Source organism: Pseudophryne corroboree, chromosome 8 (assembly GCF_028390025.1).
Source record: "Pseudophryne corroboree isolate aPseCor3 chromosome 8, aPseCor3.hap2, whole genome shotgun sequence".
NCBI classification, from domain to species: Eukaryota; Metazoa; Chordata; class Amphibia; order Anura; family Myobatrachidae; genus Pseudophryne; species Pseudophryne corroboree.
The window spans coordinates 39,406,746-39,419,607 of NC_086451.1; the positions used below are offsets into that span (position 1 = coordinate 39,406,746).

At 47.8% G+C, this 12,862-nt stretch overlaps 1 protein-coding gene across 3 annotated transcripts in view; it reads left to right on the forward strand.

The window, feature by feature from the left end:
• LOC134948346 (histo-blood group ABO system transferase-like) overlaps nt 1-12,862 on the forward strand; it is a 90,479-nt gene that overhangs the window by 53,107 nt on the left and 24,510 nt on the right. For 2 of the 3 annotated variants that reach the window (XM_063936272.1, XM_063936271.1), the window contains exon 2: nt 6,963-7,041. The exons of the other annotated variant lie outside the window; for it this stretch is intronic. In XM_063936272.1, the coding sequence (XP_063792342.1) occupies nt 6,963-7,041 (79 nt within the window). The remainder of the gene's footprint in view (nt 1-6,962; nt 7,042-12,862) is intronic. 3 annotated transcript variants of the gene reach the window in all.

Consider the following 12,862-nt stretch of genomic DNA (forward strand, 5'->3'; position numbering starts at 1 on the left):
CATATACTTGAAAACACACATGAAATAGAAGATAAGAACAACCAGATTGTCAATTACAAGGACAGTTTTATTTCTAAAACTCCATTAGGGAGTATGGAGTAAAAAGGAGGTCGGCCTATTTAAGAAATAGACCATGTGCAAAAATCACAAACAAAGGAGGTGATTCAGACCTGATCGTAGATGTGCTAAATTTAGCACACCTACGATCAGATTTTCTGACAGGCGGGGGGAACGCCCAACACAGGGCTAGTCCGCCCCGCATGTCAGGCCCTACCCCCCCCCTCTCCCCCCCCACACAGGTACAAAAGCATTGCACAGCGGCGATGCTTTCGCACTTGCCAAGTAGCTCCCTGCCTGCGCAGCAGGTGGCTACCTGCTACCTGCCATGTTCTAGGTCGCAGCGGCTGCATGTGACGTCACGCAGCTGCCATGGCCCACCCCAGCAAAGGTCCGGATATACCTCCGTTGTCCGGACAGTGCCCCCCCTTCCCAATGGCGTTCTAATGCCGTTGGCACGCCCCCTCTCGCCCCGCGACCACTTCTGCCTGTCAATGAGGCAGAGGCAATCGCAGCAGTGAGATATTTTCGCATCTCACTGTGTGCGCACGCACACTGCGGCCACTGCGCGTGCCCACAGCCAAAAGTGCTTAAGGCTGCAATCGCTGCCGTTGCAAGCAATCGGGTCTAAATTAGGCCCATAATCCTAAACAAACCCAAAATATGTTACCAGCAAAACTCAACCTAAAATTTACATAAGATGATGGACTCAAGCTCCATCCCAACCTCCACACCAACTGGAAAGGGGGGACAGTAGCCAACTGCCAACCCCTATCAGAAGCTACAGACAATAAGGATGGTGGCCACCCCATGGGAAAAATGAGCACACCTGGCCTGTTAATACCTCAATCCCCCACAGGGAAATCGCCACACACACACACCCAAACACCTCAGGGTACCCTAAAACTTCAGCCACATGCCAACTAGACCATCCCACCCACAAAGCCAACACCGACCAATTGGGATGGGAGGGCAGGTTAACGTCTTCCAGCTAAAAAGAACACCTAAATCCTGATCATAACTTAAGAACACATAACCACCCATCTTTCTACCTCAAAGACGTAGGCTACCTCTTGTAAACTAGCAACCATAACTCCACCCCCCCCCCCGACCCCCCCCGATGTGTGCCATCTACCAAGCAGCCCCTTGTTCTAGAGTTTAATGACCCCATGGTCATATCAAATGCTCTCCATTTATTTTCCATGGAGCAGGTGCATGGAAAAGGTCTTGTAAACATAAAAGACGAGAAGGTAAGGAGAGTGGGCGAGAGATACAGGCCTTGCTGAGAGCACAGGGGTCAAGCCGAAAGATAAGTGAAAAGACATAGGTTGGTTGTAGTGTGGTTGATGGGCTTCTATGTGAGCAGAAGTATTTATATGGAGTTCAGTACAATACATTCATCCATCCAATCTAGGGGCTGACCGAGTGGACTAGCAGACACTTGATTTGCAATAGAAATGATCTAGCCACTGGCATTTAAAATAGACAATGGAAAAAGGACAGGAAGGCGATTATCGCAGTAATGAGTGCATGATTTTCATGTTTATTTTGCATGGTTTCTTGTGTGAGGTATGTGTGTATTCTTAGGGTATGTAACATGATCTGCAAACAAATCACAAGAAATAGTGATGTCAGGTGTGGCAAAGAATCAACACAGTAAATCTGGTATTTATCTGCACAATACTGACATATGAAAGAGTTGAGTTGTTTTCCCAAAAGAGGTGGTGTAGATAGAGAAAGGCAGAGAACTTTAGGACTGAGCCTTGTGCAGGTTTGGACTGGCCCACAGGGGTACCAGGGAAACCACCGGTAGGCCCCCCTGCCTGAAGGCCCACTCCTTCCTTCCTCTAGGGATCAGGTTCCAGACTGTGCACTAGTATTGTACATGGTAGATATGTTGCATTACACTGCAATAAACCATTGTGTATGTCAAGCCTCTGTGGAGGCTGGCCACACACCCTTTGTAGGCTGGCCACACCCCTAAGTATGGGCCCCTATAACCGCATTCCCCCGGTGGGCCCTTCATGTCCCAGTCCGACACTGGCCTTGTGGTCTCCAACCAATAGAGGAAGTGGAGGGAAGGTGAATCCAGAGGGTACAGTATGCAGTCATAATGTCGGCATCATCTGCAGATTGACATTATGTTCAAAATGTCGGCCTGTGAAATGTTAACATTATACAGAGCGATTTGCAAGATAAACACCAGGATAGGACTGTTTAATTAAGTACCTAGGGAATGTAGAGTTTGTTAGGCTGTAAATGCCCCTAACCACTAGGAAATTTATAGAAGGCTTAAGGTGCATACACATTGGGGGGTTTTGCCCAGCGTGTATGCACATCGATGATCGCTGACATCGCTGGGCTGAAAATCGCTCAGTGCATACACACTGAGCGCTGTTCCCCCCTGCCCAGCGATGTCAGCGGGGGTGAACGGCTTTCCATAGCAGGACGCTATGGAAAGCCGCTCACCCCGCCGTTCACCTACTGGTAATACCAGTAGATGAACGGTGGGCGCCAGCGATGAAGCGGGAGCGCACATCAGCGCTCACCGCTCATTGCTTGTGCATACACACTTTAGGGTAGCCTGGCCCACCTCTTCCTCACTTGCCCTGTAAATAAATAAAATGGTGACGTGATTTTTGCCCACACACATCACCAAGTGATTTATGGGGGAGCCGGAGGTCCAGCCAAGTGTTGCTGTAACATAAGGGAGATTGGGGCCGTTTTACCGGCGGCTGGGATCCCGAGGATCAGCTTTCCGATGCCGGGATCCCGGCAGCAGAATGCCAGTGATGGGGGCGAGCGCAATGAAGCCGCTTGGTCGTGGGCACCCACGAGTGGGAATAGTCCTTGTTAGACTGCATGCCGTCTGTTGGGATTTGCAGGGTTCAGGCTGTAGTGGTCGGTATTGTGACTGGTGGTTACATAACTACATCCCTATAAGGGGGAGGGGCACCAAGGGCCCTGCGGGCCAGCAACACAAAGAGAACGTGACGGGCAGGGATGCCTGTTCTACCCTTCTCACCTAAGATCCCCTGAAATGACCCTATCACTCCAGCCTCAAGGGTTATTTGTTGCTACAGTACAGTACGTATGTGTCTACCAATGGAGCGCAGGTTATAGAGAGTAGACACCAGTGGAATCCAGATACAGCAGGCGGTTTGGTTTATTGTAGTGTAGCATTATGTTTGTACAGCCCTTCTCAGTTATACACTCATGGGATACAGTTAGCATCCCTTTACTCAAGGTGCCGGGATGTCGGCGCCGGACACTGACCGCCGACATCCCAAATTTAAATATCTGGACAACTGTTCGGGTTAATCTAATACACACCATTAGTTTAAATGTAAAATACATAATATAAACACAACCCCCACCCCAGAAACACATTGGTGCACTTTCACTATGCAGTGCCATAGTAGGGGCAGGCAGGATGACAAATGGGGAGGGGGTGCTGACAAGATGTGGAGGACCAGAGAAGTAGAGGCGCCCCCCCCCCCCCCCTCCCCCCCACACAAGATTTAATCCGGTCCTGGTGGTGGCCATTTTGGGAGGATGCTTCACTTATAGAGCATTTATTGAGACAGCGCAGTAGCACTCTCCATATTTCAACAATATTGACCTGCATTTCAGGCTCCTTCAAGAAGCAAATTCTCTATTTCTTTTTTTATTGCAGTGTAGTTTTCCCACTTGCAGTTTAGTGTTAAAGAGCACATGAGAGAACGGTCTCTCTCATATCCCTTTCACACCGCCAATGCCGGATCCCACCTGGGAATTGGAAACGGGTCCTTCCGGGGTGGGATCCGGCATTGGCCGCTGCTGCAGGCTTCCCCGACCCGGCAATATGCCGGGCGGGTTGCCATAGCAGCGGGGGTGGCGGAGCCGGCGGCGGGGGCAGAGGAGGAGGCGGCGCTGGGAGATGAGATCATCCCCGCGCCGACTCTCCCTGCTGTAGTAAACTGGTCACGTGTCGCATCGACCTGGGAGCCCGTTTACACAGCCACTGACCGGGTATTCAACCCGGGTATAACACTGCTTTATTCCCGGGTTGAATTGCCGGGTCAGGCGACCCGCGATTTCGACTATGCCCCTTTTACACTGCACGCCGACCCGGCAATATGCCAGGTCGATAGCGGGTTATTTGTGCGGTGTGCAAGGGGTATTAGTTACACTGATACTGGAAATCTAGCTTGAGATTCCAGTTCCAAATTTACAATAAATATTGTGGGGTTTTATTGTTTGATGTTTTTTATGGTCCCCCCCCCCCCCCAAAAAAAAAAAAGGCTAAAAATAAAAGAGAAACATAGAAAATGAAATTCTGGAAAAAAATATTTATTTTAATAACGAAGCATGGGTTTAGTTCAAGGTTGATTGCAAAAGGGGGTGTAGCCTCATCAAAAGGGGGCATGGCTTCACGGGAATGCCGTGGCCGCCCCTGTTTTTGTCACTGAGGGGGCATGCCCAGCGTTCTGTGAGCCGCTGGCATGCCCCCTCTTCCTCTGTCTCCTGTGAAGAGATGCTGTGTGCATGCGCACAGCGTCTATTCACCGCTGCTCTACAGCAGAGCCACCCCCCCAACACGGGGCACTGCGGCCTCCGAGGGTGTGACAGTCACAAAAAATCGGACTGTCCCGCGAAAATTGGGACAGTTGGGAGGTATGGTGGGGTGTGTTCAAAGTGAAATCTATATTACAGTGTAAGAATAAAGCAGCCAGTATTTACCCTGCACAGAAAAAAAAAAGGAACTCATCCAAACTGCAGTGCACATGGTTTTGCCCATTAGGGGAAAGTGTTATTTTGCAATCAACCTGGAATAGGCCCCATGTCCTTTGCCCTGACAATAAGTGCTCAGGGGTGCAAGGGCCTACTGGCATTGCAGGAAAAACATCTCTGATTAGTAACTTTTTCCCCCTATGGGCAGTGGCGGATCCAGACTTAACTTTTAGGGGGGGGGCGGTTTAAGAATTATGACCCCTCCCCCTAATCATAGCCCCTCCTACTTAGTAATGCCCTTCCCGTTCGCTTCTAAATTTCCTATTGTTGCCATTACTAACAAAATGTTGCCAGTTAGTGGAGAGAACCCTGCGCACTGGTGATACAGACTGGCGAATCGCCATTCCTTCCATCAGGGGTGGTAGAGGCTAAGACAGTAGGGCAATTTAAACATGCATGGGATAGACATAAGGATATTCTTACAAAGAAATAAGGATCAGGTAAGGTTAGAGATAAAAAATAATGTAAAAAAAAAAAGGGGGCAGACTAGATGGGCCAAGTGGTTCTTATCTGCCGACAAATTCTGTTTCTACAGCACACAGAATGAGCCGAAATTCACATTATAGCACACTGTATGAGCTGAAATTCACATTGTAGCACACAGTATGATCCGAAATTCACATTATAGCACACTGAATGAGCCGAAATTCACATTGTAGCACACTGAATGAGCCGAAATTCACATTATAGCACAATGAATGAGATGAAATTCACATTATAGCACACTGAATGAGCTGAAATTCACATTATAGCACACTGAATGAGCCGAAATGCACATTATAGCACGCAGAATGAGCCAAAATGCACATTATAGCACGCAGAATGAGCCGAAATTCACATTATAGCACGCAGAATGAGCCAAAATTCACGTTATAGCACGCAGAATGAACCGAAATTCACATCATAGCACACTGAATGAGCCGAAATGCACATTATAGCACGCAGAATGAGCCAAAATGCACATTATAGCACGCAGAATGAGCCGAAGTTCACATTATAGCACGCAGAATGAGCCAAAATTCACGTTATAGCACGCAGAATGAGCCAAAATTCACGTTAGAGCACACTGAATGAGCCGAAATTCACATTATAGAACACTGAATGAGCTGAAATTCACATTATAGCACACTGAATGAGCCGAAATTCACATTATAGCACGCAGAATGAGCCGAAATTCACATTATAGCACGCAGAATGAGCCAAAATTCACGTTATAGCACGCAGAATGAGCCGAAATTCACATCATAGCCCACTGAATGAGCCGAAATGCACATTATAGCACACAGAATGAGCCGAAATGCACATTATAGCACGCAGAATGAGCCGAAATTCAGATCATAGCACAATGTATGAGCCGAAATTCACATTACAGCATGTAGAATGAGCCGAAATTCACATTACAGTACACTGAATGAGCCAAAATAATGCAGGGACATATACACTTTAGTTAGGAGAAGAGGGGGGAGATATGGAACACAGGCACTTTAGCTAGGAGCGGAGGGGGGAGACATGGAACACAGAGGGCACACACACACACACACACACACACACACACTTACTTTAGCTTGGAGGGGAGGAGACATGGCATACACTGACAGTGACACCTACTCATATTTTGGCAGCAGCCAGCAGCATGAGGAGTCGGATGGAGGCCGGGTCCCGCCGCGGTATTGGGAACGGGGTGGAGAGCGGTGCAGCGCGGCGGGGGACGGGGAGAGAGAGAGAGCGCGTCCTGACGCGCGTACAGGAAGGAGGGGGCGTGGTCAGAACAGAGGCCGCTGTATGCGCGTCAGGACGCTCTCTCTCTCTCCCCTTCCCCCGCCGCGCTGCACCGCTCTCCACCCCGTTACCAACACCGCGGCGGGACCCGGCCTCCATCCCGGTGCCGGTATGTGTAGGGGGGGAGTTCGCCCTAATCGCCCCCCGCTAAATCCGCCACTGCCTATGTGGGAGATTTAGCAAATCTTGGAGAGAGATAAAATACCAACCAATCTGCTTTTATGCATTTTTCTAGCGCAGCCTCTCTCTCTCTCCCTCATTTTCTAAGTCTTCCCCTATGTGTTCGAAACGTTTAGCTCTTTTGATCTGTATACTAAGAATATTAATTTTCGTTTCAACTTTTCTTGTTGTAGGGAGGACCATCTGTCTAAGGAGGCAATGCATTGTTGTATTTTCTGTCACGCTGTGTATACTGCTTTTTTCAATATCTTGGTAAGTAAATACATAAATCAAATAATGGTCATTTCTTTTAGCTATGCAGTTCTGTGCAGAAAAGTGGGTGTGGTATAATAGATATACAGATTTTAGATAACCAGCACCTACAGATAGGTCCACAGTTATCTTGGCTAGTTTGCTGCGCCTAGGCACAACATGGTTTATTAACATAAACCCTTCATCTATTGTTCTCAGCTGCAATACAATACAGAGAACAATACAGCAGGGGATTAAGTCATGACAGCAGGGAATAAAGTCCGACTGCCCAGTCTCAGTTAATCCTATTAAAGGTCAAGATAAACATGGACCCATCTGTATATGGTCAGCACGCAAAAGGTCAATATGTCGACAGTAAAAATGCAAGCTGTATGTGTAACCCCCTAAACATTCAAATGGTCGACACAGAAAAGGTCGACACACGTTTTATTAGTTTTTGGGGTGTAATTTTGTTTCATCATATGTGACCCCAATTAGTGCCCTTTGTTGCACATAAGAAAGATGTGGTTACAATTTGTTTTTAATCCTACTGGTTGAAAAATCCGGCACTGGTAAAAACCACGTGGATTGGGGAATTCGTCCCCGATACTCGTGTTTTCTCAAATTTGCCGGTGTTTTTGCCCGTTTTTGGTCCATTTTTCGCCCGCACTGATTCTGCAAAAAAAAAAAGTGATAAGGCATGGGTGAAAATGGATTCAAAAACAGGCGAAAAGGCCCGCTATTGAATACAGATGGTCGAGTTAGTGCCATTTTTCAGCTAGCAGAAAAAACTGAACTTCAGCGTTGTATTTTTCTGTGGATTTTCCTGCCTTTTATTAACTGAATTTTTTTTTTAATTATTGGCGGGATGGGGGGCGTGGCTTGACACAGCATGGTGTAGGCAGCTTCCTGCCTGAGCTCCTGCTAATATCCTGATCTATCTCCTGTTTCCCTGGTGTTCTGTGGCTGAAAATTTCTGCAAGAATGCAGTACACCCCTCGGTGCCACGAGTCCTATCTTACTGGCTGGTGAAGTCTCTGACTGGATCCTGAGGCAGACTCTGTTCTCAGTGTGGCTGGTGCTCCTGCTGCAGTTCTGCCCTCACTCAGCTGCTGGGGCCAGTGTGCTCTGCAGAGGTTTCGGTGACAATATCCTGTGGATTTCTGTGCCCTGTCTCCAGCTTTGTCATAATGTGCGAATTCTACCACAACTCTGTAGCTGGTGAGCAGGATGGCTTTGCTTCTATGTCCTTTTATCCTGATTCAGTGCAGCAGCTCTCAGGGCCCCTTAGTGAGACTTTATCTGCACCACTTACTATTACACTCAGAGGCGTCGGAACTGGGGGGGCAATGGGGCAGCTCGCCCCCCCAAAAAAAATAGGAGAGGCGCTGCCGCCAATATACAGGAGGAGCGAAGTGCGGTCTTTCAGCTGACCGCACATCGCTCCTCCTTGCAGGGACTGAGCACCAGCGGCAGGATGCGGCTGTGTGCAGACCCTCCTCCCAGACTCAGTTCAATAGGGCTGCCTGCCGCCCTCTCACCCCCTCCCCAAGGCTGGCTCACGGCACAGAGAAGTGCCGCGATTCGCGGGTGTTAAAGGGGGCGTGGCCTAATGCCGAGAAGTGCCTGCCTTCCCTTCATTACAGACCTGCTGTGGCTGGGACTGGGTTGAGTCAGGTAAGAGACTCTTCCACCCGCTCCCACTGACCCACTCTCTCTCTCTCCCTCTCCAATGGCTAATGCAGGATTTGTACGGGGTGGGGGGATCCTTATATGTACTTCATATAAAAAAAATACATATATATATATATATATATATATATGAAAGAGTGGTAGAACCCGGCGCCTTTTGTGTTGTGTGGTTTTCAAGTGAAGCTAGAATAATACTAAGCGTACCGCATCTCAAGTGTGTTCAAGCCTGTAGAATGGATGTAACTTCTCCTGGTCGCGATCTTCTTACTTCCCCGGTTACTCCGTGGGTGGACCGTGAGGGGATTTAAAAACCACAATAGTGTAATATTGCAAAACAACAATAACAGGTGTGCTGGTATAGAAAACGTTTTTCAAATATGATGAATAGTGGGAGAATAATTCACCCAGTGTCAATTTCATAAACACAGTGGTGTATCCGCAACCTAAGGTAGTTTAAAAATAAGTACCATCAGGACTTGTAGATCTTGCATATAGTATGTTCCTTTATGGTGTCCCTCTCCCGTGGTGTGGAGTTCAGGGCTTCTTAACAAGGTGTGAACTTGGCACAAGGGAGTGTTATCATCAACTGGATTACTGATTTATAGCTGATAAACCCAACGCGTTTCATCTGTATGACTTCATCAGGGGTAGCAACAAAAAAAAAAAACTTATTGGGATCAAAATATTACATCAATGGTTCTGCAATAAGGATGTTTAAAAAGCGACCTTTATATAAAGGCTTCATATATAGAAGGAAAAAATGGACCTTAAAAAGTGGTTTCCCACTTAGACTCTAATAAGAGCCTTTTCATCTTTAGTACTGGAACAACCTAGACGCATGAAATGATTCAGTGCACTGGATTAAAATTTTTATAAGAAGATACGGAAGCATCAAAAGGTATATCCAAAGTAAAGATAATTATTATAAAACACTGGAACTTCCAGAAGGACCCACAGTTGTATCATAAAGGATCTCCCAACCTGCAACCATGGGTGTGGAAATGAAGAAGTCTTTTGAGATGAAACGCGTTGGAGAAATCCTGTACCTACCTCACCTAAGATAAGGAAAATCCATTTTACTTGGTTTTATTACACTTTTAAGGTTTCATGTAAGTGTTTTTAGTCCAGCTGTGTATGTGTTATTGTCCCATTTTTATATATGCCTTTTATGTATGCTTCTTTTATGTTTATGTTAATGAATGTTTTTATATAGAAGTAGCAATGGTACATTTTATCAACACTATAGTCGCTATATATCCCACATCCCCCCTTCTTTTTACATTGTTACAGGGGCTTACCACCCCTGTATTTTTTGAGGGACTCAGCAGACGCCCCATCAATAATAGAGGGGAGTGTTTTCTAGGTTGCCGGTTGCACAAACATATCTGTGTTCTAGCACAAGTGGCGCAATGTTATTCCTTGCTTGTATATATATATATATATATATATATATATATACATACATACAGTGCTCAAAATGGGTCGAGCACTGACTGAAGAAGATCCCTGCCTCCGCATGTCACAGACCTCTCTCAAACTGGCAGCCAATCAGGAGCAGCCGCTCCTGATTGGCTGCCGGCCCATGGCAGATTTGAAATAGTAGTGGCGGTCATAGGAACCACACTAAAGGTCGCCGACCACAGCCGTCTGCTCTGTTGCACCGCAGCCGCCATCTGCCTCCTCCACTGCATCACCGCCGCCCTCTGCCTCCTCCGCTGCATCACCACTGCCCTCAGTCTCCTCTGCACCTATGCCAACTCCCACAGCCTCCTCCTCTGCATCATCTTGAATGCCCACAGCCTCCTCATCCACCGCACTGCAGACCACAGCCTCCTCCGCATCGCCACTGCTCAATAGGTAATTTTTACTCTGTTGCCTTTCTCCCTTTGTCCCTGCTGTCACTCTCCCAAACCCTCTCTCCCTATCCCACTGTCACTCTCCCTGTCCCTATGTCACTTTCCCTCTGTCACTCTCCCTGACCCTGTGTCACTCTCCCTGTCCATCTCCCGGATGGTATGTAGGTTGCCGGCTGTTGGGATCCCGGCGCACAGTATACCAATGCCGGAATCCCGACACCCGGCATACCGACGCCTTTTCTCCCTCTTGGGGGTCCACGACCCCCCTGGAGGGTGAATAGATAGCGTAGCGCGCCACCATGCCCGCAAGGGGCTCATTTGCATTTGCCCAGCTGTTGGTATGCCGGCGGTCGGGATTCTGGCTCCGGAATGCTGGCCGCCGGGAGCCCGGCCATACAGCATACCATACTACACCACCCTCTCCCTGTACCTACATCCCTGCTGTCACTTTCCCTGAATTGTGTCTCATTCCGTGTGGCATAATGTGAATTTTGGCTCTTACCGTGTGCTATAATGTGAATTTCGTCTCATACCTGTGATATAATGTGAATTTCGGCTCATACTGTGTGGTATAATGTGAATTTTGGCTCATACTGTGTGGTATAATGTGAATTTCGGCTCATACCGTGTGCTATAATGTGAATTTCGGCTCATACCATGTGCTGTAATGTGAATTTCAGCTCATACCGTGTGCTATAATGTGAATTTCGGCTCATACTGTGTGCTACAATGTGAATTTCAGCTCATATCGTGTGCTTTAATGTGAATTTCAGCTCATACCGTGTGCTATAATGTGAATTTTGGCTCATACTGTGTGTTGTAATGTGAATTTCGGCTCATACTGTGGTGTAATATGAATTTCGACTCATACTGTGGTGTAATATAAATTTCAGCTCATACTGTGTGTTGTAATGTGAATTTTGGCTATTACTAATGCCTCATAAAATCTATATGTATATATATATATAAATAGTATATTACAGTATATATATATATATATATATATATATATATGTAAAAAAAAATATGGCCTCCATAGACCGGCAGCAAGACCCCCCTTCCTCCCCTCCAGGGACTGATAGCACACAGGCACCACAACCACCACCCCACCACATAGACAGTACACAGGCTGGCACCATGATCATTCCTCACTATCCCCCCGCCACGTTCCCTGCACTCATGCTGGTCAAGGAGAGCTTAATTCATTATTAGATACCGGCGCCCACCCGCCCCTGCCATGGACACATCACCTTGCTGCTCTGAAGTCAGTGCTGTGGCAGGGAGTGAAGATATGGAAGACTGCACCACTACCATGCGCCAAGTTCTCACCTCGCAAGCTCCACCATGGGAGATCAGCCTGAGAGGATTCCCCTGGATCGTTGGCCAGGGGGGCTATTAGGTACTCAGATCCCCCCTGCGTGCATGTATGCTTGCTCTCCCTAACACTCTCTCTCCTCTTGCACCTCTCTCCCTGACACTCTGTCTCTTGCTCCTCTCTCTCTCTCTCGCCGACACACTCTTTGTTTCTCTCTCACTCCCCTGTCTCTCCTGCTCCCCTAAGGGGAATTGTAGTGGCAGTGGATGGGGATGTATGGTGTCGAGGTGGGGAAGGGGGACAATAGATATCTGTGTACTAGGCCCCAATATTTCTGTTGCCGTCCCTGCCTGCTCCCGGGGGCCAGCCTCACCTACACAATGGTGCTTGCCAGCGCAATGCTGCAGTCCCAGGCTCCTCCTTTCCCCTTCGCAGCACCTCCGTCAGTGGGACACCCTGCCTCCATCTACATGGTGCTGCCAACTTTTCATCCTCATAGTATCGCCTCCAACCCCAGGGGCACCAAAATGAGGATCTATCTTGCCCCCCCCCCAACCTATAAATGTTCTGACTCCCCTGATTACACTACAGCAGGTGCTTACAGCTGTGGGCTCTTCCGAGCAACGAATTACTAATAGACTGGAGGAGCTGAGGGATGACCTTACGCATATTCACCGTGAACTATGGCTGGTGATGGCGCGTGTGGACCCTCCAGCGGTCTCCGTTTCTTTAGTGGTGATTCCATGGTCCCACGTGAAGATTCAATCTGCAGTCACACAGAGTCACTTATCCGATGAAGAGGGAGAATGGCGATGTAGCATCCTCCAGTTTGCTGACAGTCCGCGAGAGGGAATGGCTTTCCGCTCTAATATTTATTTGGAACAATGTTTCGGTGTAACCCGTGGATGGAGGTTTTTGTCCCTAATCCGGTTTTCTTCAGATGCCACTTGTCCCTATACGTTTATTTGGACACAGCTGT